The 27,595-nt window shown below is 42.9% G+C and overlaps 1 protein-coding gene across 1 annotated transcript in view; it reads right to left on the bottom strand.

Annotated features, from left to right (window-relative positions):
* Positions 1-26,125, bottom strand: part of edil3a (EGF-like repeats and discoidin I-like domains 3a) — a gene marked incomplete at both ends in the record, with an annotated part of 142,800 nt that extends 116,675 nt beyond the window's left edge. The window contains 2 exons of the mRNA XM_080738791.1: positions 25,357-25,485; positions 26,107-26,125. Of these exons, the coding sequence (XP_080594917.1) occupies positions 25,357-25,485; positions 26,107-26,125 (148 nt within the window). The remainder of the gene's footprint in view (positions 1-25,356; positions 25,486-26,106) is intronic.
* Positions 26,126-27,595: the final 1,470 nt, after the last annotated feature.

Genomic DNA, 27,595 nt, shown 5'->3' with positions numbered 1-27,595 from the left:
TGTGTGTGTGTGTGTATGCGCGAGCGTGTGTGTGTGTGTGTGTGTGTGTGTGTGCGTGTGTGTGTGTGTGTGTGTGTGTGTGTGTGTGTGTGTGTGTGTGTGTGTGTGTGTGTGTGTGTTTGCGTGCGTGCGTGCGTGCGTGCGTGCGTGCGTGCGTGCGTGCGTGTGTGTGTATGCGCGAGCGTGTGTGTGTGTGTGCGTGCGTGCGTATGTGCATGCGTATGTGCGCTTTGAGGATCATGCCTCTCCAACTGGGTTGTACTGACCCCCTGTGGAGACCACCACCTGCCACATGTAAACACTGGACTATGGTGGTCCGTCCAGCATCACACACATACACCCGCACACCCACACCCACACCCACACCCACACCCACACCCACACACGCACGCACACACAAATGCATGCACATACACGCACGCACACAACACGGCCAACGCTAATGGCTCTGTTCCATCACAACAACTAAGTGAAGTGTACGGTCACTATGCGGTGCCATCTAACTGGACGGTCTCCAGGCTCTCTGGCTTTGTTTCCATATAGCCTACACTAACGACCCGCTTTCACATACCGATGTCTCTGGTTCACATTGGCACATTTCCTGGGGCAATCTGCCCAGATCTAGCATGTCATGCATGTCTTCTTCTTCTTTTTTAGTTTTTTACTCTCAAAAAAGCATCTGCAATATAGTGCATTTGAAACTACATTGCAGTGCACGTCATGGGGTGATCACTGCTCGCCTCCTGTGAATTGTTTTATTTAATTTTTTGTTTATTTTATTTGTATTTTGTTGCTGAGTGAGGTCAGCAGCCAAAGTGACCTCCCCCAACGGTTGTATCCTCTGTGTTAACTGTCAGTAACTGTTTGTACACTTTCTGAGTAATGTTATCCGGTGTGGGCGGCAGAAAAGTGAAGCTTTTGGTCATGCTTGACTTGACATCACAGTATATAGTCTAATATAAATAGTAGGACGGAATTCATTTCCCAGTGGATTCCTTGTGACTCACGTCAACCACACTTGCAATTTCCCTGAATTGCATCTTTCTATTTATGAGTTAATTCCAATAAGCATCCCACGAACCTGGGCTACTGTGGGATGGGGCGGGACATATACCAGTACATACAAACAGACGCGGAAACAAATAGATAAAGCCAGTTGCAGGAGCAGTTAGCACCACTCACAAATAAACAAAATAAACTGGGTCTAATAACGGCATCACATCTATGTGGATCTCTTCCATCATGGTGGTGATGTCATATTGATGACATCACTCTTGCCCAAATAGGGAGGGGTGGCAGCCTGTGCACATCGGTGTTGTCAGGCATGCACGGCAACCGGTTGTGTTGTGAATGAGGTCAGACCAGAGTTCTGCTCAGCATTGTATAAGATCTGAAGATATTTTTTAATTTAACTTCAGTCATCAGAGGCCGCAGGGTTAAGTGTTTTTGCTCAGTGTCGTGAGAGAAGGAGATGAAATAAATATAGGGAGTCAGAAAGAGATAAATAAATTGTCCATTACCCAAAGAAACTAAAAGGCTGCCCCTATAACAGTCCATGTATAGATGCAGATCTGACGAACCGCCACTCCAGGAAGGAGTGTGGCCTCAATCTCCCCGGACTAAGGTCTGCTGTTCTGATTGTACGTACTTCAGATCTCAATCGAGCTATGACGACCTGTACTGCCAAATGCCCATAAATGGGCAGATCCCCTCAGAATCCTTCCAGCAATTCACCAGAATTGTAACCAGCCAGGAACAAGGAGACACAGATGAACCAAAACCTTACAGTCGTCAAACGTTTGCTAAGACGTTAACTCAACCAGAAGAAGAAGCAAAGACACATCAGCTGACGTATAGAGGGAAGAAAACTCACATCTGTAAACAGTGTGACAAGAGTTTCTGTGATTCCAGTCACCTGAAGGTACACCAGCGTATCCACACGGGAGAAAAAACATTTCACTGTGAAGAGTGTGACAAGAGTTTCAGTCAGTCGGGTGCCCTGACCAGACACCAGCGTATCCACACGGGAGAAAAACCTTTTCACTGTAAACAGTGTGACAAGAGTTTCAGTCAGTCAGGTGACCTCAAGAAACACCATCGTATCCACAGTGGAGAAAAGCCTTTCTGTTGTAAGCATTGTGACAAGAGTTTCACCCGCTTAGATACGCTGAAGAAACACCTGCGTATCCACACAGGAGAAAAACCTTTTCACTGTAAAGAGTGTGACAAGAGTTTCAGTAATGTATGTCACCTGAAGACACACCAGCGTGTCCACACTGGAGAAAAACCGTTCGTCTGTAAACAGTGCAACAAGAGTTTCAGTCAGTCAGGTGACCCCTATGCACACTATCGTGTACATAGTGGAGAAAAACCTTTCCATTGTAAACAGTTTTACAAGAGATTCACTGTCTTAGGCACCCTGAACAAACACCAGCGTATCCACACAGAGAAAAACCTTTCATCTGTAAACAGTGTGACAAGAGTTTCAGTGATTTAGGTAACCTGAAGACTCACCAGCGTATCCACACTGGAGAAAAACCTTTTTACTGTAAACAGTGTGACAAGAGTTTTAGTCGGTTAGGTCACCTGAAGACTCACCAGCGTATCCACACTGGAGAAAAACCTTTTCACTGTAAACAGTGTGACAAGAGTTTCAATCGGTTAGATCACCTGAAGTCTCACCAGCGTATCCACACTGGAGAAAAACCTTTTCACTGTAAACAGTGAAAACCACCATCTGCACAATGGAGAGAAAAAAAAAAAAAAAAAAAACTTTCACTTGTAAACAATGTGGTCACAGCCAGAGCTTCCCAGTGCTTTTTATTTCATTAAGCGTCCGCCAATGTCAAGCTTTGAGGGACTGTGAGAATGGCCATGTTAGCAGCTGGAAACAGTACGGAGCCATGACGTTGGTTGCAACCTTACCAGAGTTGTATTTATTCAGCACATGAACAATGCAGCTCTTCACACACGGTTCTCCCACTCACTGGCCTCCTGATATTAACTCATCCACTGCTTATGACTAGTGTGACGAGTTATATTTACTAGCCCTTACCCGTTCAAAGATATGAGCTCCGAAATGATGTGCAGTGTGTGGGTTATGGGATGTGCACTGTGCACACAGTATATGAGGGATGGAAAGTAACTTTAACTGGTGCTTGCATGCTAATATGTAGGAGCATCAATGTAAGAAATACCCGTTCCATTTAACGGCTACAGAGATACTGTGTACCTATCTGCATGATTTTTGGACAACATCTGTAACAGGGCCAGAACCCCCCCCCCCCCGCCCGCCGGCCTGCCTGCACACAACTCAATTGCTCCAGCCACTGAGGAGAAACGCTGTGACAGACAGACAGACACTCACTCACTCACTCACTCACTCAGACATTCGCAAAATTATAGTATAGATGTGTCCACTCTGCGTATGACAAGTATGACGAGTTTGTAAAAAAAGAAAAAAAAAATGAAAATTTATTTTTGGACCCCATTAAATCTAGTAAACATGATTTCAATCGCGATTTTGCATGTTCCACCCCCATACAACCCCATCTTTCATACAGGGCAGCCATTTTGGTTACATAACATGTAAAACATAATGGGTATTATCTCAAGAATGCCTGAACGGATTTCCAATCGGATTTTTTTGTTTGAAAGCTGTGAACAAACTGCACAAACATGGTGCATGATCTGTGCATGGGCGTGCATGATCTGTGCACTATAAATTACATGGAAGCAGATCTACAAGCTCGCAACGCGTCACAGCTGTGAGCTTGTAGATCTGCTATTTTCAGCACACAACCAAGTGCTATTTTCAGCACACAACCAAGTGTAAAATCAGTCATTACGATGCCATCAAGGCCGACCAAAATACATTTCAGTTGACTAAATCAACTGTAGATTTAGTCGCCTAAAATCTTATGATATTTAGTCAACTAAAATTAGACTAAAACAAATACTTTTCAGGTGACTAAATTATGACTAAAACTAAATGACATTTTATTCAAAAGACTATGACTAAAACTAAATCAAAATTTTCTGTGAAAAACAACACTGCTACACACTGTCAAATCCTCCGTGTTGATTCCACTCTGAGTGCACAGAACAGAACAGTGTACTTGGACGTCACAGAGGACTCGCTTCGGGAGCGCACCTCCGGACCGACCCCTCGTTAAAACTAACGAGCTCTAATTGCACGTGCAATCCCGTCCCATTTGTTGGACTCCCCCAGACTCAATTAGCACAAGACGAGGTAATCTGTGAGCGGCATCGCAACCCCCACCTTCCATTAATTACTAATCTTGTTTAAATTGCTATCTAATTATAATCAAAAGAGAAGAAACCACAGTTTTTTTTTGCTGCCTGTCTGCCTGTCTCTGTCTGTCTGTCTGCCTGTCTTTCTGCCAGTGTTGTTTTTGACAGCAAATTTTGATTTAGTTTTTGTCATAGTCTTTTGAATAAAATGTAATTTAGTTTTAGTCATAATTTAGTCACCTGAAAAGTTTTAGTCTTAGACAAATTTTAGTCAACTAAATATCATAAGATTTTAGGCGACTAAATCTACAGTTGATTTAGTCGATTAAAATGTATTTTGGCAGGCCTTGATGGCATCGTAATGACTGATTTTACACTTGGTTGTGTGCTGAAAATAGCCGATCTATAAGCTCACAACGTGTTGCGCTGCGACGCGTTGTGAGCTTGTAGATCGGCTATTTTCAGCACGCAACACCTGAGAGCAACCAAACCTAAAATGACTCTCTTCCCCACTAGTCCCTCCCTAACATTTTAGTCTAGTTTTTATTTTGTTGACGAAATTGTCAATATATTTAGTCTTAGTTTTAGTCATCACAGCTTAGTTTTTATTTCGTTTTTATTTAGTTTTCGTCAGTGAAAAAAACGCAGTCGACAAAAAAATGTCGTCATAGTTTTAGTTCGACAAAATCAACACTGCTTTCTGCCTACCCGTCTGTCAGCCTGTCTGTCTCTATAAGCTGACAGTTTGTTCCAGTACCAACTTGTACAGTATGGAGGCCTGCTGGTACATTAGGTCACTGGCCATCTGTGGACGTGGACTGAAGCCATCAGAATTACTTTATGTACGCACTCGTGCACGCATGTGTATGCGTCCCCTAAGTAAAAGTAAAACATGTTTGAAAATAGCAGATCTACAAGCTCACAATGTGTTGCAAATAGCTAAGGTATAAAATAGGGCTAAAGTGGTTAATGTGTGTTTTTAATATTATAATTTGTATCTGCAAAGTAACTAGTAACTAACCTTTTCGTATTGAAAATTGGAAATACTCAAGTAAAGTTCAAATTCATCAAAACTGTCCATTACTTAAGTACATTACTTAAGTGCATGTACTTAGTTACTTTACACCACTGGTCATTTCTTTGTATATTTAAGTTCTGTGTCATATCTTCCCGGTGCCCTGAAGCCTAAAAGGCAAACAGAAATGTAATTTTTATTCATTCTGTAAATGTTCTAATGTTCAATTCCAACAAACAATTAAATCATGAATCACAATCATTTGTTCGGCAGTAAATCGATAATCCAGTCACTTGCCCTGGTTGACCCTTCCACTTTGACCTCAGGGGTCGAGGGTGGGTCAGGGTCCGCTTACCGTTCTTGGTGCTACCTAATTAACCTTTGACCTTTGGAGGACTCCATTTCCTGGAGAGAAATCGACCTCGTGTACACAGGCTCAAGGTCAGCTCAAGGTCAGGATCTTGGCAGGCTGTGCTGATTTTACATTTCATGATATACAAATAAAAAACGTGCACAGCAAAAATACCAAGATACCCAAAATACCAAAGTCAATGAGATGACTTAGGCAGACAGTGATTTTGGAATGCAACAAGCATTCTGATAGGCTGAGGGCAAAGGCAATAATGGGCAGGAGAGTAGCATTAGGCAGCAGTGTTGGGCAGTAACGTATAATATTACTGTAATATTATTACTTTACCCAGTAAGGGATTACTCAGCCAAAACAATAATATTATACCAGATTACAATGTAAAAGGCATATTAATTACTCTGGTTTTGTTGGCTGCCTTTTGAAAAAATTTGTTTCATAATATCGTTGTGGTTTTCATATACAATTGATCGCCGACAAGGGATCACCCACTACTGCAAGATTTCACCACGATGTGATCCAGAACTGATAAATGTAGTTTTTTGGATCTCCGGGCCGGTCATTTTACAGGACTAAAATTACGTCAATTGTTCTGGTCCACGCCCAGTTAGGGCCGGGACTTAAGTTTTCAGAACTCCAGTGGGGATCACTGAAGCGTGCAGGTCAGTGCTGGGGAGAGGAGCGCACCAGCGCCTCTTTACCATAGAAATACAAGGCAGACTGGCGCTGTCAGCTCAGAATGCGCTGTGGACAAGGCCCTGTACGGCTGTGTATTTTTGGGACAGAGACACAGAAATGGATTTAATGAGACATGTGTAGGTAGATAGAGCCCACTTTTAGCCCTGTGGTTTATTCTGTGTGGAATCCTCCAGCATTGTGTTCATTTGGGGTTCAGGAGGGGCATCTTGGCAGTGTGCTGATCAGGCATGTGCACACATAGACATGAAAGGGGGCTTAAGCCCCTGCCCTTTTTATCCGTCTGTAAAAAGTGCCCTCTCCAGACCATGAATGCCGTTTTCACTAAGGTGAAAGAAATGCAAATGCCTCCCTTTCCATGCCGTACCCAAGAAAATTGCCTCGTCCAAATTCTCCTGAACTTGATTGAATGCAGCATCTTATGTTGAAATAATTGCCCTCTCTGTGTAGAAATGCATGCCATTACACCACATCTCCAGTATTGCCCTTTTTATGCTTAGTTTAGTGTGGTATCTAGTATTGAAAATAGCCGACCTCCAAGCTCAGTGTTGCGTAGCTTGGAGGTCGGCTATTTTCTATATTTTCACCAACAGGCCCTTTAAGGAATTTCAGACCCTGCCTCTCTAAAATTCTCTGCACGTCCCTGGTGCTGATGGAGCTCAGCTTCATCCATCTGAATGAGGTATAGAGATCATTGCTGTCGGTTGGAAACCTCGAATATCCAAAACTGTTCCTTTTCAGAGTTCTAAAACTCAAAAAATGACAAAAGCGGATCTGCAAGCTCGGCAAATTTGAGTTGCACTTGAGTATGACTAAGTATAGGGCATTCATTTACTGAATTCCCTATACTTGTAAATAAACTTAACGTTAAAATATATGGAGATACAAGGTTTCTGCCTGACAGAAACCATCTGCTGCCATCTCTGACACACACACACACACACACACGCACACACACACACGCACACGCACACACACACACACACACACACACACACACACACACACACACACACACACACACACACGCAAGTATTTGGCGTCAAAATATACTTACAGTAATGTTTCCCTAAACATGTCAAACTCTTTAAAAAACAGCAGGGAAAGAGTTCACAGTCACAGTCTTAAGTGTTATAGCCACATTTTTTGAAGGCCCACTTGCAATATCCCCACGGCCCACCAGTGCACCAGGCCACGGGTTTGGGCATCGCCAAGTATTAAAGAACTAAACTGTACCCAGTGGAATCAGACAAGTTCTTCCCGAAGAGGGGTTTTCTTAGGACATAAAGCACAAGGTTTCCCCCCTGACTGAGGACGACACACACACACACACACACACACACACACACGCGCGCGCGCGATTCCACCCCCACGCCCCAGAGTGTCTCCTTCGTGGCTCTTGTCTATAATGTCAGTCCTGTTGTCTCCAGTCTGCTGTAAACAAACAAAACACTCAGAGGTTATCACTTCAAAGCACAAACGCACTCATTCAGACGTACGTCTCGTTCCCCTTGCCTTTTGTTGTCTGCTTTTATGCGCGTCTCCCCTCTTCAACACATTCAAGCACATCTCTACAATAATTGACACCAGGTCATTGCTCACTAACGTCAAGTGTTGCAATAAAGATGATTCCACTTCAAAAAGTGTTGACATAATTATCCCTGCGGACGCCGTGTCTCCGTGCCAAGGTTGTTATTAGCTAAAGCTCTTGCTGTGTGTAATGTTCTTTAGTGGATAACAGCATGTTGTTTTGTCCAAAAAAAAACTGGCAAAATAACAAAAGTGGAGAGTTGGAAAAAAAACATTTTAGTTCAGGGGTGACAGTGGGTCAGGAGGTAGAGTGGCCACTTGGGAACCACCAGTCAGTGTCGAAGTGACACTGAACCCCTAACTGCTCCCGATGAGCAGTTTGGTGCCTCGCATAGTTTCCTCCGCCTTCGGTGTATGAGTATGTGTGTGTGATAGGGCCTTCGCCAAATATTCCAATATTCCTATATCAAAGTCACTATTAGACGTTGTTCACCGAAGTCGAATATTCTTATTTTTTTTTTCTCTTCACTAGATAGGAAGTCATAAGAATGAGTTGTCAATGCCCCTGGTGGAGGAATTTGTTAATGTTCTATAACAGGGGTTCTCAAACCTTTTTAGGCCGTGACCCCCAAAATAAACATATTTGAACTGGGGACCCCCACCCTGACAAGCACTTGTAATTATTAGCACTATTACATTTATTGTGACTCGGTTCCGCAGATAAATATTGTGAAAATAGCAGATCTACATTGCGAGGCGTTGTGAGCATGTAGATCTGTTATTTTCACAATGTTCGCCTCTTGCTTACTTAATATTTGATAGTTTGGCCAGTCCTGTCGAATATTTGACTATTCGAATACTTTGAGGTTGAATAATTAGAATACTAAAAATCACTCTTCGTGAATGCCCTAGTGTGTGAATGGGTAGAATGTAATGCACAATCATTGTAAAGCACCTTGGACAAAGGAATATATAAATGCACCATTTATCATTTACCATGTATTCACTGAAATAAGAAAAAGAGAAGAACCTTTGTCACGTGTGCTCAATAAAGAATCAAATGTTTTATTTTTAAAGCAACGTAAGGAAGGTCTTTGACAAAAGACCATTCCCAAGCAGCCGCTCTACCTCCTGAGCCACTGCCACCCGAAAAGGATTATGGGTAGTTAAGGATTACCAACCGTGGGCTCATGGAAAACCATGTCAGGAAAGACTGTTACTGTCAGCTCATGTTTCTGAGTGTTTCACTGGAGGATGTCCCACAGAACAAAACACTGCCACCATCCAAACTCTGCTGTCGTGAAGAAACCTCCCATCTCCATATTCCAACTTTTTGCTTTCTTTTATTTATTTTTTGTAAACTAATGCCCTATTTCATCATACTACGTCTGCAGTGTCATACAAAATAACCAATCTACAAGTTCATACTGTATATGTGTGTGCGTCTGTCTATCTGCCTGAATCCCTTTTATGCTATATGGTTTGGACATTTCTCGAGGTACACAAACTACAGACGCACATCTCAACGGCCAAGACCAGTATTTCTCAAATGGGGGTACGTGTAGCAAATTTGTATTTTACTGTTATGGGTAATGACAAAACATTGACCGTCTTTGTGTGAACCTGCTCATCTGTAAATTGTTAAACCAAATTACATCATAACTTGACTAACTGTTATTGAATAGAAAGCAATGTTTATTTGCCATTATGCAGTTTTTATTTTTGACATATTGGCATTGGAACTGGACTTTCGATGAGCTTCTGATAAGCAAAATGCCAATGTCAGGGGAAGGCGGCACTTGGCTTCAGAAATCAGTATAAGTTGGTACTGCAGCCAAAAAAGTTTGAGAACGACTGGCCCAGACGACCAACTCAATGCGGGCATCTCGGTCAGATCTGCAGTTCTGGACAACCTGATCTCAATAATATGGGCACATCGGTTGGAACGGCAGCTACAGTATATGGACAACCGCCTATCTGACAGACCTGTCGACGGTTCTCGAGATATGTGAACGACAGATGCAAGCATGCATGCACGGCACGCACACCCAGACTGATGGGAGAGATTTTGCACATTTATTGTGGGATGTTGTCAATAAAAATGTGTCGGCCCACTTGCACTATCCTTAACGCCCACCAGTGGGGGCCCTAGCTGGGCCACAGGTTGGGAAGCGATGGGAATAGTGCATGAGGTCTTCAACAGGGAGTCCGGGACCCCTAAGGGGGTCCTCAGAGTCATGGACGGATTAACCCCCGCGAGGGCCCCTGGCCGATAATTTTTAAGGGCCCCCCCACCCCAACCATAACCCCTCCTCCCTCCCGACACACACTATCCAGCTTGGATTTTAAGCCATGATAATCATCTGTAGACCAAGAAAGCTCCTGTAGACAACAGAGAAGGGGCCCACACATTTGATTTTTGATTAAAATATACAATCAATGTATCAATCATACTATCAATGGCCACGCGGGCCAGTTCCCCCAAGGGCCCCTGAGAGCCAAGGGCCCCTGGCAATGGCCCCACCGGCCCAATGGTTAATACAGCCCTGCTCAGAGTTACTACAGGGGGTCCTCCAAATCTTTGAGTGATAGAAACCTTTTTTTTTCTCTTTTTTATATTAACCACTTGAACCCTAACGTCCATATTCTGAGAACTTTAGCCAAAAGCAGATTCACAAGCTCACAATGTGAGCTTGTAGATCTGCTATTTTTGGCAAAGAGCTTTGGTATAAAGGGGGAAAAGAGCATACTAAGTACAGAGTGAAAGGTCAAGTTTATTAAGTATTGACGGTTCAAGTGGTTAAATATCTGAAAACACAAATTGACATGAATCCAAACTACACTGACGATTGTGCTGTCAAACAATGAAACTATATAGAATCTATGACAAGGTTGTGGGGGTCCCTGCTTCATCTCTCTCTCTCAGCTAAGGGGTCCTTGGCCTGAAAACGAACATTGAAGACCCCTGGAATAGTGTCTCAGCTGGAAAAAAAAAGAAGAAAAAAAAGAATAAAGGAAGCAGAATCCTAGGTGTATTTGTTCCACTTTGCTAAGCAGAGTATTTATCTTGCAGGGGCTTTGCTCTGGCTCTGCAAGCATTTTTATTTTATTTTTTATTTTATTCGCCTAGTTTATCCTTCGCTGGTGGAGAGGGATCAAGCTGTTATCAGGGCCTAATTGTGTGAGTCACCTCCTGGTCACCCCCCCCCCCCCCCCCCCCCCCCCCCCCCCCCCACACACACACACACACACACACACACACACACACACCCTAACAGGAAGGAAGGAAGGACCTGCTGTTGGCAGAGTGCCAGGGGGGGCATAAATAGAGATTCCTGTCTAAAAAATCCCACAGGGGTTGGGGGGAAAAAATAGTTACAGTTAGACCTGCCTGGGGCAGTTTTGGATGGCTACCAGCAGCCACACACAGCTACGCTTTTGTTTCTCGGACACCTGTATGCATGCACACACTTTTTTCGGACGTGTCATAGTCATATACAGGTAGAAATAATTCTCACCCGACGAAATATAAGCATTCAAAATAAATAGGCTATACACAAGCAAGGCGATCGTTGTGAGCTTGTAGATCGACTATTTTTTAGAACAGTTGTCCAGACCAGTGGTCCTTGACGGCGTTCCAGTCCTGCAACGGGCTGGGTATCCGCGGATATCCGGCGGGGACCCGGGCGTTTATAAAGCACGTTTAAATTGAGTGACTGTCTGTAGGCTATTTACTTTACTGCATGTAATCACGGGTAGCGGGGCGTTAGTCAACTAAATCAATGGTTCTCATTCCTGTGGGTCAACAGTAAAGCGACCAACATACAGTATATGTTTATACAGTGTATCTGCACATTTCTAAAGTGACAGTTTAAGGACTTTAAAGACCTTTTTAGTACCTCTGGTCAAACATTGTCAAATATTAGAAGCAGAAATTGTGAAAATAGCACATCTACATGCTCGCAACGCAAGGTGTTGAGTATGTAGATCTGCTATTTTCACAATGGAACATCAAACTAAATGTAATGCAAACTCCTACAATTCCAAGTGCTTGTGTAGGGTGGGGGTCCCCAGTTAAAATATGATTATTTTGGGGATCGCGGCCTGAAAAGGTTGAGAACCACTGAACTAAATCAACAGTAGATTTAGTCGACTAAAACTAGACTAAAACTAAAACATTTCAGATGACTAAAATAAGACAACTAACCTAAAGGAACTCAAAAGACTATTATGGGCCCTACTTTTCGCCCCTTATCCCTTGACTTTTTTGCAATTATTTTAAATATTTCATATTTCAAATAGCTGATCTACAAGCTCACAGCGCTTCGATGTAGATTGGCTATTTGAGATATTTTAAAATGCTTTTCAAAATAGTAAAAAAAAAAAAAAGATAGGCAAAGGAGTTTAGGCATAAGGGCTAAGGCATGGACGGAAATATATCTCTAGGACTAAAACTACTCTGATCGCCCCCTCCCTCTGAATCCTTGTTACTTTACACTCAACACTGACACAGCAGAATGGGACTTGAACACACACACACGCACACACATGTACACGCTGCTACGCCGCTATGCCGGCATGTTTGTATGGATCAGTTTATTACATTCTATCACACTAATACAATGGATCAGCTTATTACAGATTTAAAATGATAGAATAAAAATAATAACCTCTATTATACCTGAAGGGCATTCCCTGCTCCAGTGTGCAGAATAATTGTCTCATCATTCCTTTGCCCCCCAGTCTCTCTCTCTCTCTCTCTCTCTCTCTCTCTCTCTCTCTCTCTTTCTCTCTCTCTGTGTCTCAGTGTCTCTCTCTCAGTGTAGTGGTGTAGTGGATCAGTAGTGGATCAGTATTCAGCTCACACAGTGCAGTGTGGATGCTCCCGCAGCTTAAAATGACACTCCAGGCTTTCCTGCCTGCGAGTGCCGCTCTGCATCTGAGTGGAGGGCTCTTCACCCGATGCGCACACGCACACACGAACAGATGCATGCGTGCACTGCACACACAGACACACTGACACATACATAGACACAGTGGCATGCACGCGCACACACAGCTCACTGACACACGCACCGTACACCAGAGATGGGGACTCGAGTTAAAGACTCGTCACTCGAGTCGAATCGAGTGACACTTTTGGCGACTCGTCACTCGACTCGGACTCGCCCCTCAAAAACTCGTGACTTGACTCGACTCGTGCTCATAAGACTCGTTAAGTTCACGAGTCTTATGAGCGGTGCTTAAAATAAAGATTGTTCACGACGTTAACAATCTTTATTTTAAGCACTATAATGCATGACAAGCACGACAAATATTGCCTTTCCTTCTCCTTTCTTCTTTCTTTCTTCTCTGTTGCGCGGCTGCGCGCCGCTGTGCTGCTGAGTGTTGCGCACGGAGACAGCGGCGACCGCGTTGTTTTTCCCAACGTACTTAAGCGCAACGGTGGGGGCCAGCCCAGGAGCGCTTCGCTGTGTTCACTTGGACCGCCCGCAGCTCAGGGCCGTTGGGAAAACCGCAGTCTGTCTCGCAAAGCGTGGCAGACACAGCCGTCTGCATGGACCTTTCATCCTAAGATTTAAATATTAAAACGGCGAAATAAAACATATATGTTTAGCTCATCATCAGCTATTTTACTTCAGCTAACCTGGCATTTGTTCAATAATTGTATAAAATGATAGGATTATCTGTGAGAACCTGCTTATCTAACGTCGGGTTTCTCTCCAGAGCGCAGCCTCCTCTCGTAATAATATTAATAATGTTCCACTACCACCAGCTGCAGCTATATAGGTCTAATAGCTGAGCTCATTAACCCCTCGTAAGTTAACTTATTGTTTAAAGCAGTAACGTGAGGTTACCATGCCCAGTAGCCCTACTGTTACACTGCTAGAGGATTATTAAATTGTTTTTTGTATCTGTTGCGCTCGCACGTAGGCCTATAGGCTATAGTGCGTCTTTCCATGATATCTAGACGCCGACGCGCCATGACAAGGTGGATTAATAGCTTGCAACTCTGATTTTTTGGGAGCCTTATAGGCTAAACAATATAAGCCATAGTTGATTTTGAGAGGTTTATAGGCTGAACAATAAACCTACAGTAGCCTAGGCCTAGGCTGTTAGTTCAGTAGCAGCAGTAGGCTGCTGCATGCAGCCTTTCAGAATAAGATTTAAATATTAAAACGGCGAAATAAAACACATATGTTTAGCTCATCATCAGCTATTCTACTTCAGTTAACGTGGCATTTGTTTAATAATTTGATAAGATAATAGGATTTTCCGTGAGACAGTGCTTTTCTAGCGTCGGGTTTTCACTTTTTTCTCCGGTGGGCTCTTCTCTTCATGATGTCAATTCCACCAGCTGCATCTACTAATTAACCCCACGTAATTATTGTTCAAAGCATTAACGTGAAGTTATGCCAAATATGCCCGTAATGTTACAGTTGTGCTGTCAGGATTCTTCACAGCACTGCAGTAACTTTAAAAAAGAAAAATAGCTTTTAAAAAAGCAGGAGGGGAGTGGAAATGAAAGGGAAAAAAAACTTTATGCTAAAGAAGTAAAAGAAAAGCTTTATTTTGGAATAAAGATTATGTTGAACCACGTTTATTTTTTTTTAATTTATATCTTAACTAAAACTGCTATTGAAAATGATGCTGTAGGCCTATCAATGACTAAGTAATGTATCAATCCTGACATACTGTCTGTTTATATTAATACAGTAAAGGAGTGATCATGAATACAATCATGCACTTGCCAGTACAATTTAATTAATATAGTATATTAATTATACGCCGGCAACAAACGTTTACGACAGTGATGTAAAATGTATTCCCAGGTCCAATCCCCACTGAGAGTACACGTCGCTATGGTAACCAGTAGCGATACGTTTTACGGCAGTAACTGCAGTAAAGTGTTATGTTGCTTACTGTCCAGCTCTGGCGGCTTCTTCAAATAGAAAAATTGTGATTGCTTCGCAATTCCTATTAAAAACAACATTTGAGTACTTGTCTAGCTCAAGCTGTCTTAGGAAAATGTCAGTACAGATAGCTACAAAGGTCTACAAAAAGGATTTAAGTGTCAAGCAAGCAACTGAAGTGTGGCTGGTTTTGGGATTATTTTATTCATTGGATGATGATCGGACGGCCGGGGACCCTGCTACTATTGGACATAACTGCGTTGCTTCCAAGGACTTTTACCGAGGAAGGAGAGGCAGGAGGTCTACTTCAGAGCTGTTTTCTGGGGGAAATGGATCCATTATTATTAATCGTGGAACATTTAACAGCCTCCGTAGCGTGATTGTGAGTACATACATGCATGTGTCTTTCCTAATTTAGCCTGCCATGGCTTCTGGCTGCTGCTGTAGCTGTATCTGTGAGTACCGGGTGATCATGATGCGCCATCTAACTTTTTCAGCTGGAGGCTAGATCATTATAAAAAATAATAAAAAAAGATATATATGTATATAAAGACTCGTAACTCGACTCGGACTCGCCACTTAAAGACTTGAGACTCGACTCGACTCGTCCCCCACGTCCCCCAGAGACTCGACACTCGACTCGGACTCCTCCCCCAAAGACTCTTGACTCGACTCGACTCGTGATCATGAGACTCGTGGGCATCTCTGCCGTACACCCCTCCAGTCTGTGTGCGTGCGTGTTTCTCTTTCAAATGATGGCTGTTTTTTTTGTGTTGTTTTATTTCATTTTATTTTTTTTGGGGGGGGGGAGAAGACTCCGGCCCCACCGCTGCAGTGCATTCTGGGATGCCGGCTCTCATATATGATGCTTCTGGTTGATAACTTGCTTCTAAAGTCTAATCCCACTTCAAGATAAATAAATAAATGAAATGAGAAGAAAATATTAATAAAAAAAATTAATAAAAATAATAAAAAACCTGGGTGCTTGGAAAGAGACAGTACACTGTCCTTCAACCAGACAGAAGTGTCATATTTGAAATGTACACAAGGACGAGCATAGGTAAAACCCTGCTGTGTGAAATGGAGTCGTTTTCGGGGCAGAAAAACCTTGTACGTCCAAAATAGGAAATGGAAGGGAAAACAACATCCTGTGTTCCAACTTCCAACGGATCCAACGTAGTTATTATTTGTGACAAGCTCTTGTCAATACCTCTCGTTGGTTCAGTGTTTTCAGAAGCCACAGACACACTTTAAACACACCCAAGCAGAAAACACGACACTCGTTCTGGCAGACAGGTCTAAACGATTAAAACCGTATGCTGATTCACTCGATTACCCGACTCTTATGAAATACTGATTGATAGATTTCCATGCCCGATGCCTCCGTCAACGATGGGTGAATTGTCGGATGACCTGCACAAAATGGTCATCGTTAATTGGGATGTCAGGTGTAGCCTAAGTACTGTAGGCCTATATGAAGCGACGCCTAAAAAGACAACTCAAATGAATGTTAGCATCTATGGCAGTGGTTTTCAACCCTTTTCATACCGAGGTCCATTATCTATTCGGCTTTTGAGCCACGGACCACCGTTGGATGAGATCTTAGCATCTCAGACCCACAACTCCATGCTGTATTGATGTTGGTACCATAGGAGAGATAACGGGCAAACGTTGATCAAAATAACAATTATTCTAGATTCTCTAATTGGAGACTTTTTGTAAATTAAGTACTTCAGATATTTAACAATGGGCCCTTACGGGTCCATTTGGTTTCATTTTACGCTCTCAAGAGTTTAACCCATTTAGGCCTAACCTATAGTTAGGCCCAAATCAGAAATTAGCCTACAAAAACAAATATGTTGATACATAGTGTACATGTACTGTAAGCCCCTCCCATACACTAAAATGTGTACCCGGCCTGAATGGGTTAAGATCTATGAAGGGTCCATTTGGTTACAAACTCTCCATCATTTGGATGGGGACCACCTGGAAGCTCCACAAGGACCACTGGTGGTCCCTGGACCACTGGTTGAAAACCACTGATTTCCATCTGAATACCAAAAAAAAAGGTGAACACAGTGAACCGATGGTTCTCCAACAAATGGCCTTGTTTTATTGTGTTGTGCATTAGTTGTGCAGTCAGAGGCTCAGGTATAGATCACAGCATGTAAACAAGGCTCTACAGTATATGACTGCTGCCCAAATGCATTTGCACGCTTGGGAATAAATCTATGTGCCGATTAGCTTCTTACAATTATTGTACGACAAAAAAGAAGACATGACATGCACAATCCCAAGGTGCTGAGCCACGATCAGTGCAGTTCATTATTAATAATACTAATAATACTACCATTAATAATAATAATAAAACGCTTGTGCACTGTTAGGTCTCCAATGACAAAGTGCATTTTTATCGCACCAGATAAATCTGTGAGGTTTCGAGCTACAGGCTCTTCAAGAGGTTTGGTGGCCATCGTAATGACGTTCTGCTGTACTTATATTTACACCACTGGTGAAAAGGAGGCTGCATCCATACATAACTATTTCCTAACTTAAAGTTTACTCTATAGCTAAGTCAGTAGGCCTATACTTTTGCTTACTCTATAAGTCAGTATACTTTTGTTTACTCCATAAGTCATACTAATAGCATTGGACTAATCCTACCCCCAGAACCTAATTATTCAAACGCACTGCAGTCCCCCCGAAAACTAAATTCTAATATGGCTCAGTCCGTCTGATCTCACAAAAGTTAAGTCTGTTTGCTAACGTGAACAAATCTGTCCCCAAAGCTACAGCGTAAACAAAACCCTGCTTCGCTGAGAGGATTATATATATATAAAAAAAAACCTGACTGCCATCATATTTTGTTCTGCGTTTTTTCAACTTAAATGCACCGTTCTATTTTTCTGTTATTACAGCAACTGAAAACTCGGGGAATGTGGAAACCCAAACATCACTGACTCCGCGCATTATGGTGCATCTAAAGCGGTCACAAAAACAAGTGCCCGGTGATGATGACGGCTCATTTTATTTTTCGGAGGAGAAAGGACAGAAAAAACTAAGAGGATAAATGGGTCCTGGGCGCTAAGTAGCGCAGAGGCACTACAACAGGACAAAAACAGAAGCATTTCCACTGCCTAATTGAGGCACTTCAAAAAGAGTGAGCTGGGATGTGGCTCGGTTGGTGACAGAAAGCAGTTGAACTGACTAGCAGGTAATGGATCCTCATTCACTCACGCACACATGCATGCACGCACGCACGCACGCAGGCACACAGGCAACTGTCGCCTGGTTTACAGCAGTGCTAATACGCCATGATGGAGACATTCAATATATCATGGGGCTCAGGGGTAGAGCGGCCCGGTAGAGCGGCTGGGTGGAGAACCATTCGATCCCGAGCTCCCCCAGAGTTAGTGCAGAAGTGACCTTGAGCAAGACTCTGAACTCCCGATGAGCTGGCTGGTGCCTCGTATGGTTTCAAATGAGCTGAATGCGCACGCTCTACATTTTGTATAATATTGTGTTGCAGATTCAACTTTTTCTTGGATTTCATAGATCGCTACATAGAGTTGTCTGACAGCACTGTCATCAGTGTTTTTATTTGTTTTCACATTATGTTTTCTATTGATAGGCCGATACGTTGGATTCATGTTAATGTGAATGTTCAGACAGTTACATTTATCCACTTAAACCATCAGTCCTTTAGTACAATGGTTCTCAACCTGTGGGTCGGGACCCCCAGGGGGGCTCCCCAAATTATTTTGGTTGGTCCCCAGATGATTAACTTAATGTGCAACATTGTTTTCTCACTCAACAGTAAACAAACCAACATAAAGTTTAAGTGTATGCACATTTCTAAAGCAACAATTTAAGGACTTTTTAATTCCTCTAAAATGACAAATTAGCCAAATTGTCAAATATTAGAGGCAGAAATTGCGAAAATAGCAGATCTACATGCTCACAGCGCCTCGCAACGCTATTTTCACAATAGAACCGTGTTATACAAAATGTAATTCCTCAACCCAATGAACCATGCAGTTAAAATATGATTATTTTGGGGGTCGCGTGGCCTGAAAAGGTTGAGAACCACTGCTTTAGAAGACCTGATTTTTCACCTCTTCACCAATAATAACGTACACCCAGTCTATAAGCTCACAGTGCGTCGTAGCGCGAGGGCCGCAAGGCATTGTGAGCTTGCTATCTCTGGCTAACTTCACCCCGCAGAATAGTGACACGAAGATGTGCAAGTGCTTACATATGAAAGTTATAAAACAAATAAATAATAATCATCGCCAGTAACTCTGATCGAGGACCCCCACACGCAAACAAACATGTCACAACTATATGTAAATGTGATCATGTAATAATCGAGGATAATGATGGGACCTGTACAGAAAGTGTGCACAATGAAGAGTATAATAATTTGGCAGGAACAAGATGTGGCATTTGGGATAGTTAATAGCGAACCATAAAAATTGGTTCCCGACCCAAACACGGTGCGGTTTTTGGGAGACACTGCAGCAATATTCACGTCGATAGAACATTTACACGGCTAGCTAATTCACACAGGGGGTGGGGGGGGGCTGTACCGCTTGGCCTGAGACAAAGCATACAGCGGAGAGAAACATCCCATAATGCTCATGTCTACTTTGTCCTTGGTTAAATTGAGAGCATTCCACCCGTGAAATAATGTGTCCCCGCGTCACCTCGCAGCACCGGGGCCAAATCACTCCCAATTTTCGCCCTATGACAGTTCATTACAATAATTGGCCACTTTCCCAATACTGGCTGGCTGTGTCCCCTTGTCACAGCCGGGACAGAGGGACCTTATTTGAATAATGACTCACTTTGTGAGGCCTCCAGCGCTAGCCTAGCATCACCAATACCACACGGACACACATGCACACACATGCACGCACGCACACACACACACATTACTATCACCACGCAACACATACACAATTCAGGTACACATACTACCAACACAACATACCCACACTATACTATCGCCACACACCACACACACTTACACTTACACACTATCATCACCACAAACACACAAGGGATATAGTTTGAGATCAACTGTGAGCATCGGGGACAGAGAGAGAGAGTGCGTGTGTCTGACACTGTACTGGGCATAAAAGGGACACAGACAGAGCGGCGCCAGAGAGATAGGGAGAAGTGAGCATTTATCGATAGTTCTGGACAAGCGCTGATCCGATTGACTTCCCACTAGGCAGATCACTCCCGCGGCTCCTCGCCCAGAGGGTTCTTAAGATATGTGCGACGGACCCACCTGCTCACTCATGCACTCACTCGCTCGCTCACTCACTCACTCACTCACTCACTCACTCACTCACTCACTCACTCACTCACTCACTCACTCACTCACTCACTCACTCACTCACTCACTCACTCACTCACTCACTCACTCACTCACTCACTCACTCACTCACTCACTCACTCGCTCACCCAGTCACTCACTCACTCACTCACTCACTCATTCACTCACTCACTCACTCACTCACTCACCTACCCACCGACCCATTCACCCACTCACCCACAATTCAACTACTTTATACTACAAAGACAAGATTATCTTTCTCCCGAATGCATCGACAGCGCTAACTATTCAAATCATTCCAAAGAAGCTTGACACTGGCTTCATTTGACACAAATGACATATGACTCACATATTTTCACCACCGCTGCTATTTTCACCACCGCTGTGTGACACTCTTTGAGGACGTAGGGAATTCATTTACGAAGAAAGATAAGTCATTAAAAGTTGAAATATGGACATACATGGTTTCTGCCCGACAGCAACGATATGGACACTATGTATCCAGCTCCGCTGTCATCCTGGGAAACGTTTATTTGTGAATCCTTTATCATTTAATTGCAGGAATTATGCATACGCTACGATTTGTGTATTAGCGTCTTCTGATACAGAATCCTCCTCCTCTCTCTCTCTCTCTCTCTCTCTCTCTCTCTCTCTCTCTGCTACTCTCTGTCCAATAATAAACGGGCCCTCGATTAATGCGTATTCAGACCATATCAAATCATTTTCTCTGCACCCCAGAGGGGGCTTAATATGAAGCCCAGACAATAACTGAATTATGGCATTCATGCAAACCAATTGCTCATTCGAACAATCCAACGGCTCCATAATGTAATGAAGTCAGTGGAGTCAGATAAGCCCGGGATACGGCCACTCACTCAGCGGCCCTCGCATATTTTATGTTCCGCTCCGATAAAAGGAATAATCCAAATGGGGTGAAATGGCTTTGTTTAACCTATAGATGGGAGAGACTCCAGCGACAACCATCAGCCAGCAGACACCCATCAAGTGGTGGAAACGGACGCGTTTCGGCGTGAAGCCTTTTCAGCGTTGTATCATACAACGCTGAAGAAGGCTTCACGCCGAAACGCGTCAGTTTGTTTCTGCTGCTCTGCAGCTTGCCCTGACTAACTGAACTTAAATAAAAAGTGCCTTTAATGAACTTGTCCGAGAGTGCTGGTGTTCTCTTTGAGATTTATTGTATAGTTACGTGTCCCGACCGTGCACTCGGTAAGAAGTTAAACAATGTTGAAATGAGAGTCCCTAGAGAGCCATCACGTGCCTCTCAGTTGACCCTGCTCTTTGGCCGTGGAATAGGTATAGGTACGCCTGGGAGTCAGGTGGGTGGTGACCTAGCTGAGGTTAGCCACACCCACAGTGTTGGATGTATGGTAAAAGGGGAGGGGATGATTGTATGATGTCATTAATTCGATCGATTGTTTGACTCAGAGGCTTTCAACTTTCAGTAAGAACCAAAAATACACAGGGAAGGCAAATCTGCACATTATAACTAACTAAACCCTGTGGTCTATTAGAGTAATGTTAACTCCATAGACACATACAAAACAGAAAAAGTACAAAACTGTGGCACCACCTATTTAAAACTCAGATACAGCGTAGACTAAAACTGTGTCCATCTTTTCTTTCACAGACGAAAACAAAATAAAAACTAAGCTATGATGACTAAAACTATGACTAAGTACAGTATATTGATAATTTTGTTAACAAATAAAAGCTAGACTAAAATGCGACAAGCGCAAGAGAGATCCAGTCGAACTAAAAGACAAGTCATTTTATGTTTGGTTTGCGCTCGGGTGTCGCACTCTGAAAACAGCAGATCTACAAAAATGCGGCCTGAGCCACTACATCAGGAGATACATCTCTGGAACCCCAATCTACACTGTAAATTGCTCAGTGTTAATTTGAGAGGGGTACCAAATGGACCCCATTTGTACACAGATACTAATACTGTGCAACGACAGTTCAAATGGGAGTAAAACAGCAAGCTTTGTTTAGCCTTTTAAAGACTCCAGCAGCTCTGAGTCAGACGCATGCACTTACAGGTACAGAGGTTACCATCTGTCTCCTCTCGTCTCTCCTCTCCTCTCCACCATGTCTCTCGCCAGGCGGTTACAACGCATTCAATCCCCTCTCCGTTAATTAAGAGTCCTACCTGAGAGAACTATAATCACGGCCCGTCTGTCTGCTGCTGTTTTGGAGGCTCATAAAAGCCTCATTCACGCTTTCTTCTGCAGCTGACATGAGCCGAGAACGGCAGACCTGCAAGCTTCAGGTCTGAAGCTTGTAAGAGCTCGGGTGTCCGTGGCACAGAGCATATCGTCGTTGTAGGGTGGAAACCTCGTCTCTCCAAGTTTCAATTTGTATGTTCTTTCGCAAAGTAAAGCCCTGCTTCATCGTACAAGGCCGTCGCACAAAAGTAGTGAAAACAGCAGGTCTACAAGCACACAACGCCTCGCGGTGCGAGGCGTTGTGTGCTTCTAGATCGTCTGTTTTCACTAGTTTAAATCATTTTTAAAAAGGAAAATACTAAACGAGCGGTTTTGGACATACAAGGTTTTCACCCGACAACGACGATATATGCGAGGCTTCAAGCTACACTTCGCCAAACAGAACACAGTTAGGTGGGGGAGGGAGCACAGGAGGGGTGCTACCCCCCGCGGCTCAGGAATATTTAGCACTCACCAGCAAAGACTTTAATCAGTGTTACCTAACATCCCTCCCCTTCTTACATCTGACAAAAGCTGAGACCCCCCCAACCCCATAAGTGCACGTACGCACAAACACATGCACAAGCGTGCACGTGCAAACACACAACCTTGCAGCTTTTTCAAACGTGTCAACCGCTAAGTGAAGATAGCCGATCTGCAAGCTCGTAATACATTGCATTTAGATGTGTAGGCTACTTATAAATCAATTTTTGCTATTTATTGAATATTGTGTAAAAAAAAAGCATGCAGGTGTCATAGCACCCCAATCATCACTGACTGCGGAAATGTCACACTGGAAGCAACACTGACATCAGAAGGTTGACATTTCTCTATTATAAATCCTTGTTTTGAGTAGTCTTGAGTAATATTGTAATATTTTTATATGGATTTTTGATATTCATGAGATGTACGCCATAAAGATGCAAGGTTTTGAATAATTCACAATGTACCTAGAATATAAGTTTACATTTCTGAATTATATTTCAGAAGAAAATTTACTTTTATCCGATCCAATCCAACCGTATTTATAGAGCACATTAAAAACAACACAGAAGTGCTTTACAGCACATGTCAAAGATTTTACACAATATTCAGTTTTTTTTAGATAGATCTGTAATATCTGTTGGACTTCTTCCAAAGAGACCCCCATGTGATCTTCAGCGTATCCCCAAAGGGGGCCACAGACCACAGGTTAGGATACACTGTTGACGGCAGGAGTCGAGGACGTGACATGAATATCTGTTGTGTTTGGCAGGAACCTTGAATCTCCCTCGAAAAGCACACGATTTGGACGTACAAGGTTTCCACCAGCGAGGTTATAAGGTACACCAACAGCTGCAAGCATGTGCACACATAGACATCAAAGGGGGCTTGAGCCCCTGCCCTTTTATCCATCTGTAAAAAGTGCCCTCTCCAGACCATGAATGCAGTTGTTGTCACTGTGGTGAAAGAAATGCAAAAGCCCCCTTTCTATGCCATACCTGAATGCAGCATTCAAGAGAATTGCCTTGTCCAAACTCTCCTGAACTTGAATGCAGCAGCATCTTATGTTGAAAGAATTGCCCTCTCTGTGTAGAAATCCATGCCGTTACGCCACGGTAACGGTATCTCCAGTACTGATTATGCTTGATTGGTTCAGTCGACCTCCAAGGTCACAACGCGGCGCGCTGTGAGCTCGGATATTTTCAACAAAAAAGGCCCTTTCAGAAATGTCAGCCCCTGCCTCTCTAACATTCTCTGCACGTCCCAGCCAACAAGCTGCCATACGTTTACATACAGTCTGGGGCGTCACACCAAATTCTGGGCCCCGGGTACAAGGATTCACTGCGGGCCCCCCATGAATGTTAACTATTGAAAAATAGCAGATATACAAGCTCACAGCTGCGAGCTTGTAGATCTGCTATTTTTGAAAAAATGTTAAAATGTGTGCAAGAAACCCATGTTTCCATGTCAGTGGTGCTCAAACTTTTTCATGTGAAGGACCCGCAAAATGATATGAATTTGCCCACGGACCCCCATCTCAAAATATTTAGTTCCAGGGACCCCCCCCCCCTGGAAGCAATATTTGAGTTACACATGTTCGCTTATTAAATACATATTCAAAGATTTGCACACATTTTCACGACTTTTCAAAAATAGCAGATCTACAAGCTCGCAGCGCGGCACTCGGTGCCGCGCTGTGAGCTTGTAGATCTGCTATTTTTCAATAGCTACAGTTACTAGGGCCCCTCCACCTTGGGCCCTAGTAACTCTTTCCTACCCCTTGTGACGCCCCTGCATACAGTCTGCCTGTTGTTGTCGGATAAACAGACGCGCCGACTCGCCTTCAACTCCCTGACATCCGATGCGGAGACCTGTATGAGTTATTGTCGTTGTCATATTCAGACACACAAACACGGGGAAAAAAAAGAAATCTTTCTCCGCGGACACGTCTTAGAAGCTGCAGAGCACGGGCGCAGCCTGCATAAACAGATTGTTTTCGCAAACAAAAAAATATATATAATAAAATAAACTCTTGCTTTTTTTTAAATGTATAGAAATAGTCTGGGTTCGGGGGCTGCTGCTCCTCGCTGTTTGGCAAGACGTGTCATTTATAACAAATAACTTCGGGACTGTTTACAAGCTTGTGCCACTGCGGAAACGTGCACATATACAACGTTACGGGATGTTTCTGTGAAAGAAAATACAATGCGCCGAAGGAACAAGTGCCATTTTTCATGAGCATGTTATGTTATACGCATATCGTCGCTGCCGAGGGGAAACCTTGTATGTCCAAAACTGTTCCCTTTTGTATGAATATGATGTCAAATTCAAAAACTTTACAGTGAAATTCAGCGGTGCAGTGGATGAAAAGGTTATTTACAGGGGTTCCCTGAGTCAAAAAAGTTAGAAAACCCCTAGATAGATAGATAGATAGATAGATAGATAGATAGATAGATAGATAGATAGATAGATAGATAGATAGATAGATAGATAGATAGATAGATAGATAGATAGATAGATAGACTTACTGTGTTGACAGTGAACGCCACTGAAGCCAGGAGGACATTTGCAGACGTAGCCGATGAAGGTGTCCCCCCTGTAGGTTTCACTGATCTCACACACTCCTCTGTTGTGGCACGGGTTCGGGTGACAAGGGCCTGTGTGACAAACAAGCACAAATCACTGTTAACAAAAAATTGGACCAAAGCATGCGACGCTTGATTGGCTTGATTGATTCATTGATAAATGTTCCCTTCGAGGATGCCAACAATTCCCTTTAGTTTGAGAGCCAGCAGCACTATCGTCACGCATACAGTACAGTAGAAGGGAGAGGTTTACAGAGAGAGAAAGAGAAGGTGTTATGTGGAGAATGAGGTCGACAGACAGGCACTGGCAATCTGCACCTTAATCCCATGTACAACAAAACTGACTCTTGACTTTTTTCTAGCACCTTAACTAACGTCCATATATATATATATATATATATATACATATACTGTATATGGTAGCAGAGAGAGAGAGAGAGAGAGAGAGAGAGAGAGAGAGAGAGAGACCCACACACACACGCACGCACGCACGCACGCACGCACGCACGCACGCACACACACTCACACACACACTCACACACACACACTCACACACACACAGAAACCGAGAGAGGTCACGCTTTTCTGCTGTCAAAAATAAAACAAAAGCAAGTTTATTTTGCAAAGCACATTTCAGGTAAAGGTCATTCCCAACCGATTCAAATTGCTCTATGCATAATTAACCGAGTGCACCTTTCAAACCGGGCTGCATGTGCTTTTACTTACAATGTGAATTCCATTAATGTCTTGCAGAGAAATAATGACACATTTTGCCTTAAATTCACAATCAACCGAATGTCATGAAAACATGACGATGTGGTTGAGATTACGACTCTTCGGCCTAAAACCACAGAGCAGCGCGCCCAATTATCTCCATAATTCAACTTTTCATGTTTTATTAATGCCCTACTTCGTTGTATGCCAGTGTCACACAAAAGTGGCGAAGATAGACGATCTGCAAGCTGATGAGATTGACTCTTTTGAAAGTGAAGGTGGTTAAATGTGCCTGTTGGCTTGAGCTTGTGACTAAACATAACTACATTGGATCCTAGTGTCGATTTCCTCGACTAAAACTATGACGATAAATGTTGGTCGACTACCTTTTTTCACAGACGAAAAATAAATGAATACAAAATAAATACTAAGCTATGATGACTAAAAATGTAAATTTCGTCAACTAATAAAAACTAGACTAAAATGTTAGGAAGAGTCTAGTGGAGAAGAGATCCAGTAGAACTAAAAGACAAGTTGCGCTCGTCTGTTGCCTTCTGAAAATAGCAGATCTACAAGCTCACAAAGTGTCGCGCTCGATGCATTGTGAGCCTGTAGATCAGCTATTTTCAGCATGCAACCAAAAATCAGGCATTAAGACACCAGCAAGGCCCGCCAAAATACACTTTTGTCACCAAATCCACTGAGATTTAGTCGGCTAAGAACTTATGATATGTAATAGTCGACTTTAACTAGACTAAAACTAAAACATTTCAGATGACTAAAATTCTATTCAAAAGACTATGACAACAACTATATCAAAATTGCTGTCAAAATCAACACTATTGGATCCATTGTCTATTTTTTTGTTTTGCTTTGTTTTGTTTAGACTTTCTAAGAAAGTAGGAAAAAAAACAGTTTTGGACATACAAGGTTTCCACGCGACAGAAAGAAGATTTAATTTCCTGAAAAGTGACAGTTTTCAGCACAGGCCACTGATGGCGACTAAGTCCCCAAGGGGGAAGAAAAAAGAGAAAAAAAGTGAGAGAAAATTAAACAAAGAATACTATTCAGGAAGGTTATTGCAATTAACCTTCTTAAGTTGGCTTTGAGTTGGGATAATTAGATTTTGATTGAGAATAACATTTTGCCAAAACAGAAGATACAGAGTTTGTTTTTATTTATTTGTTTATTTTTACAACAGTACTGCATTTCTTCCCTTGTCTTTCCCCCCTCTAAACATTTTCTAAGCTACAAGCACACACTGTACTTTTTTAAATGACAATGGTGCTCAAACATTTTAATGTCAAGGACGCCTAGATTAATATGAATTTGGGCCCCCATCTGAAAATATGTTGTGCCAGGGATCCCATAAGAGAAAATTATCTGTAAAATAGTTTTTCTAATTATTACAAAAAAATAAGAAAAATCAGATCTACTTGCTCACAACATGTCGCATTGCAACATATTA

This window comes from Nannobrachium achirus (assembly GCF_963921795.1).
Source record: "Nannobrachium achirus genome assembly, chromosome: 12".
Taxonomy (NCBI): Eukaryota; Metazoa; Chordata; class Actinopteri; order Myctophiformes; family Myctophidae; genus Nannobrachium; species Nannobrachium achirus.
This window is presented reverse-complemented; position numbering and strand designations above follow the sequence as displayed.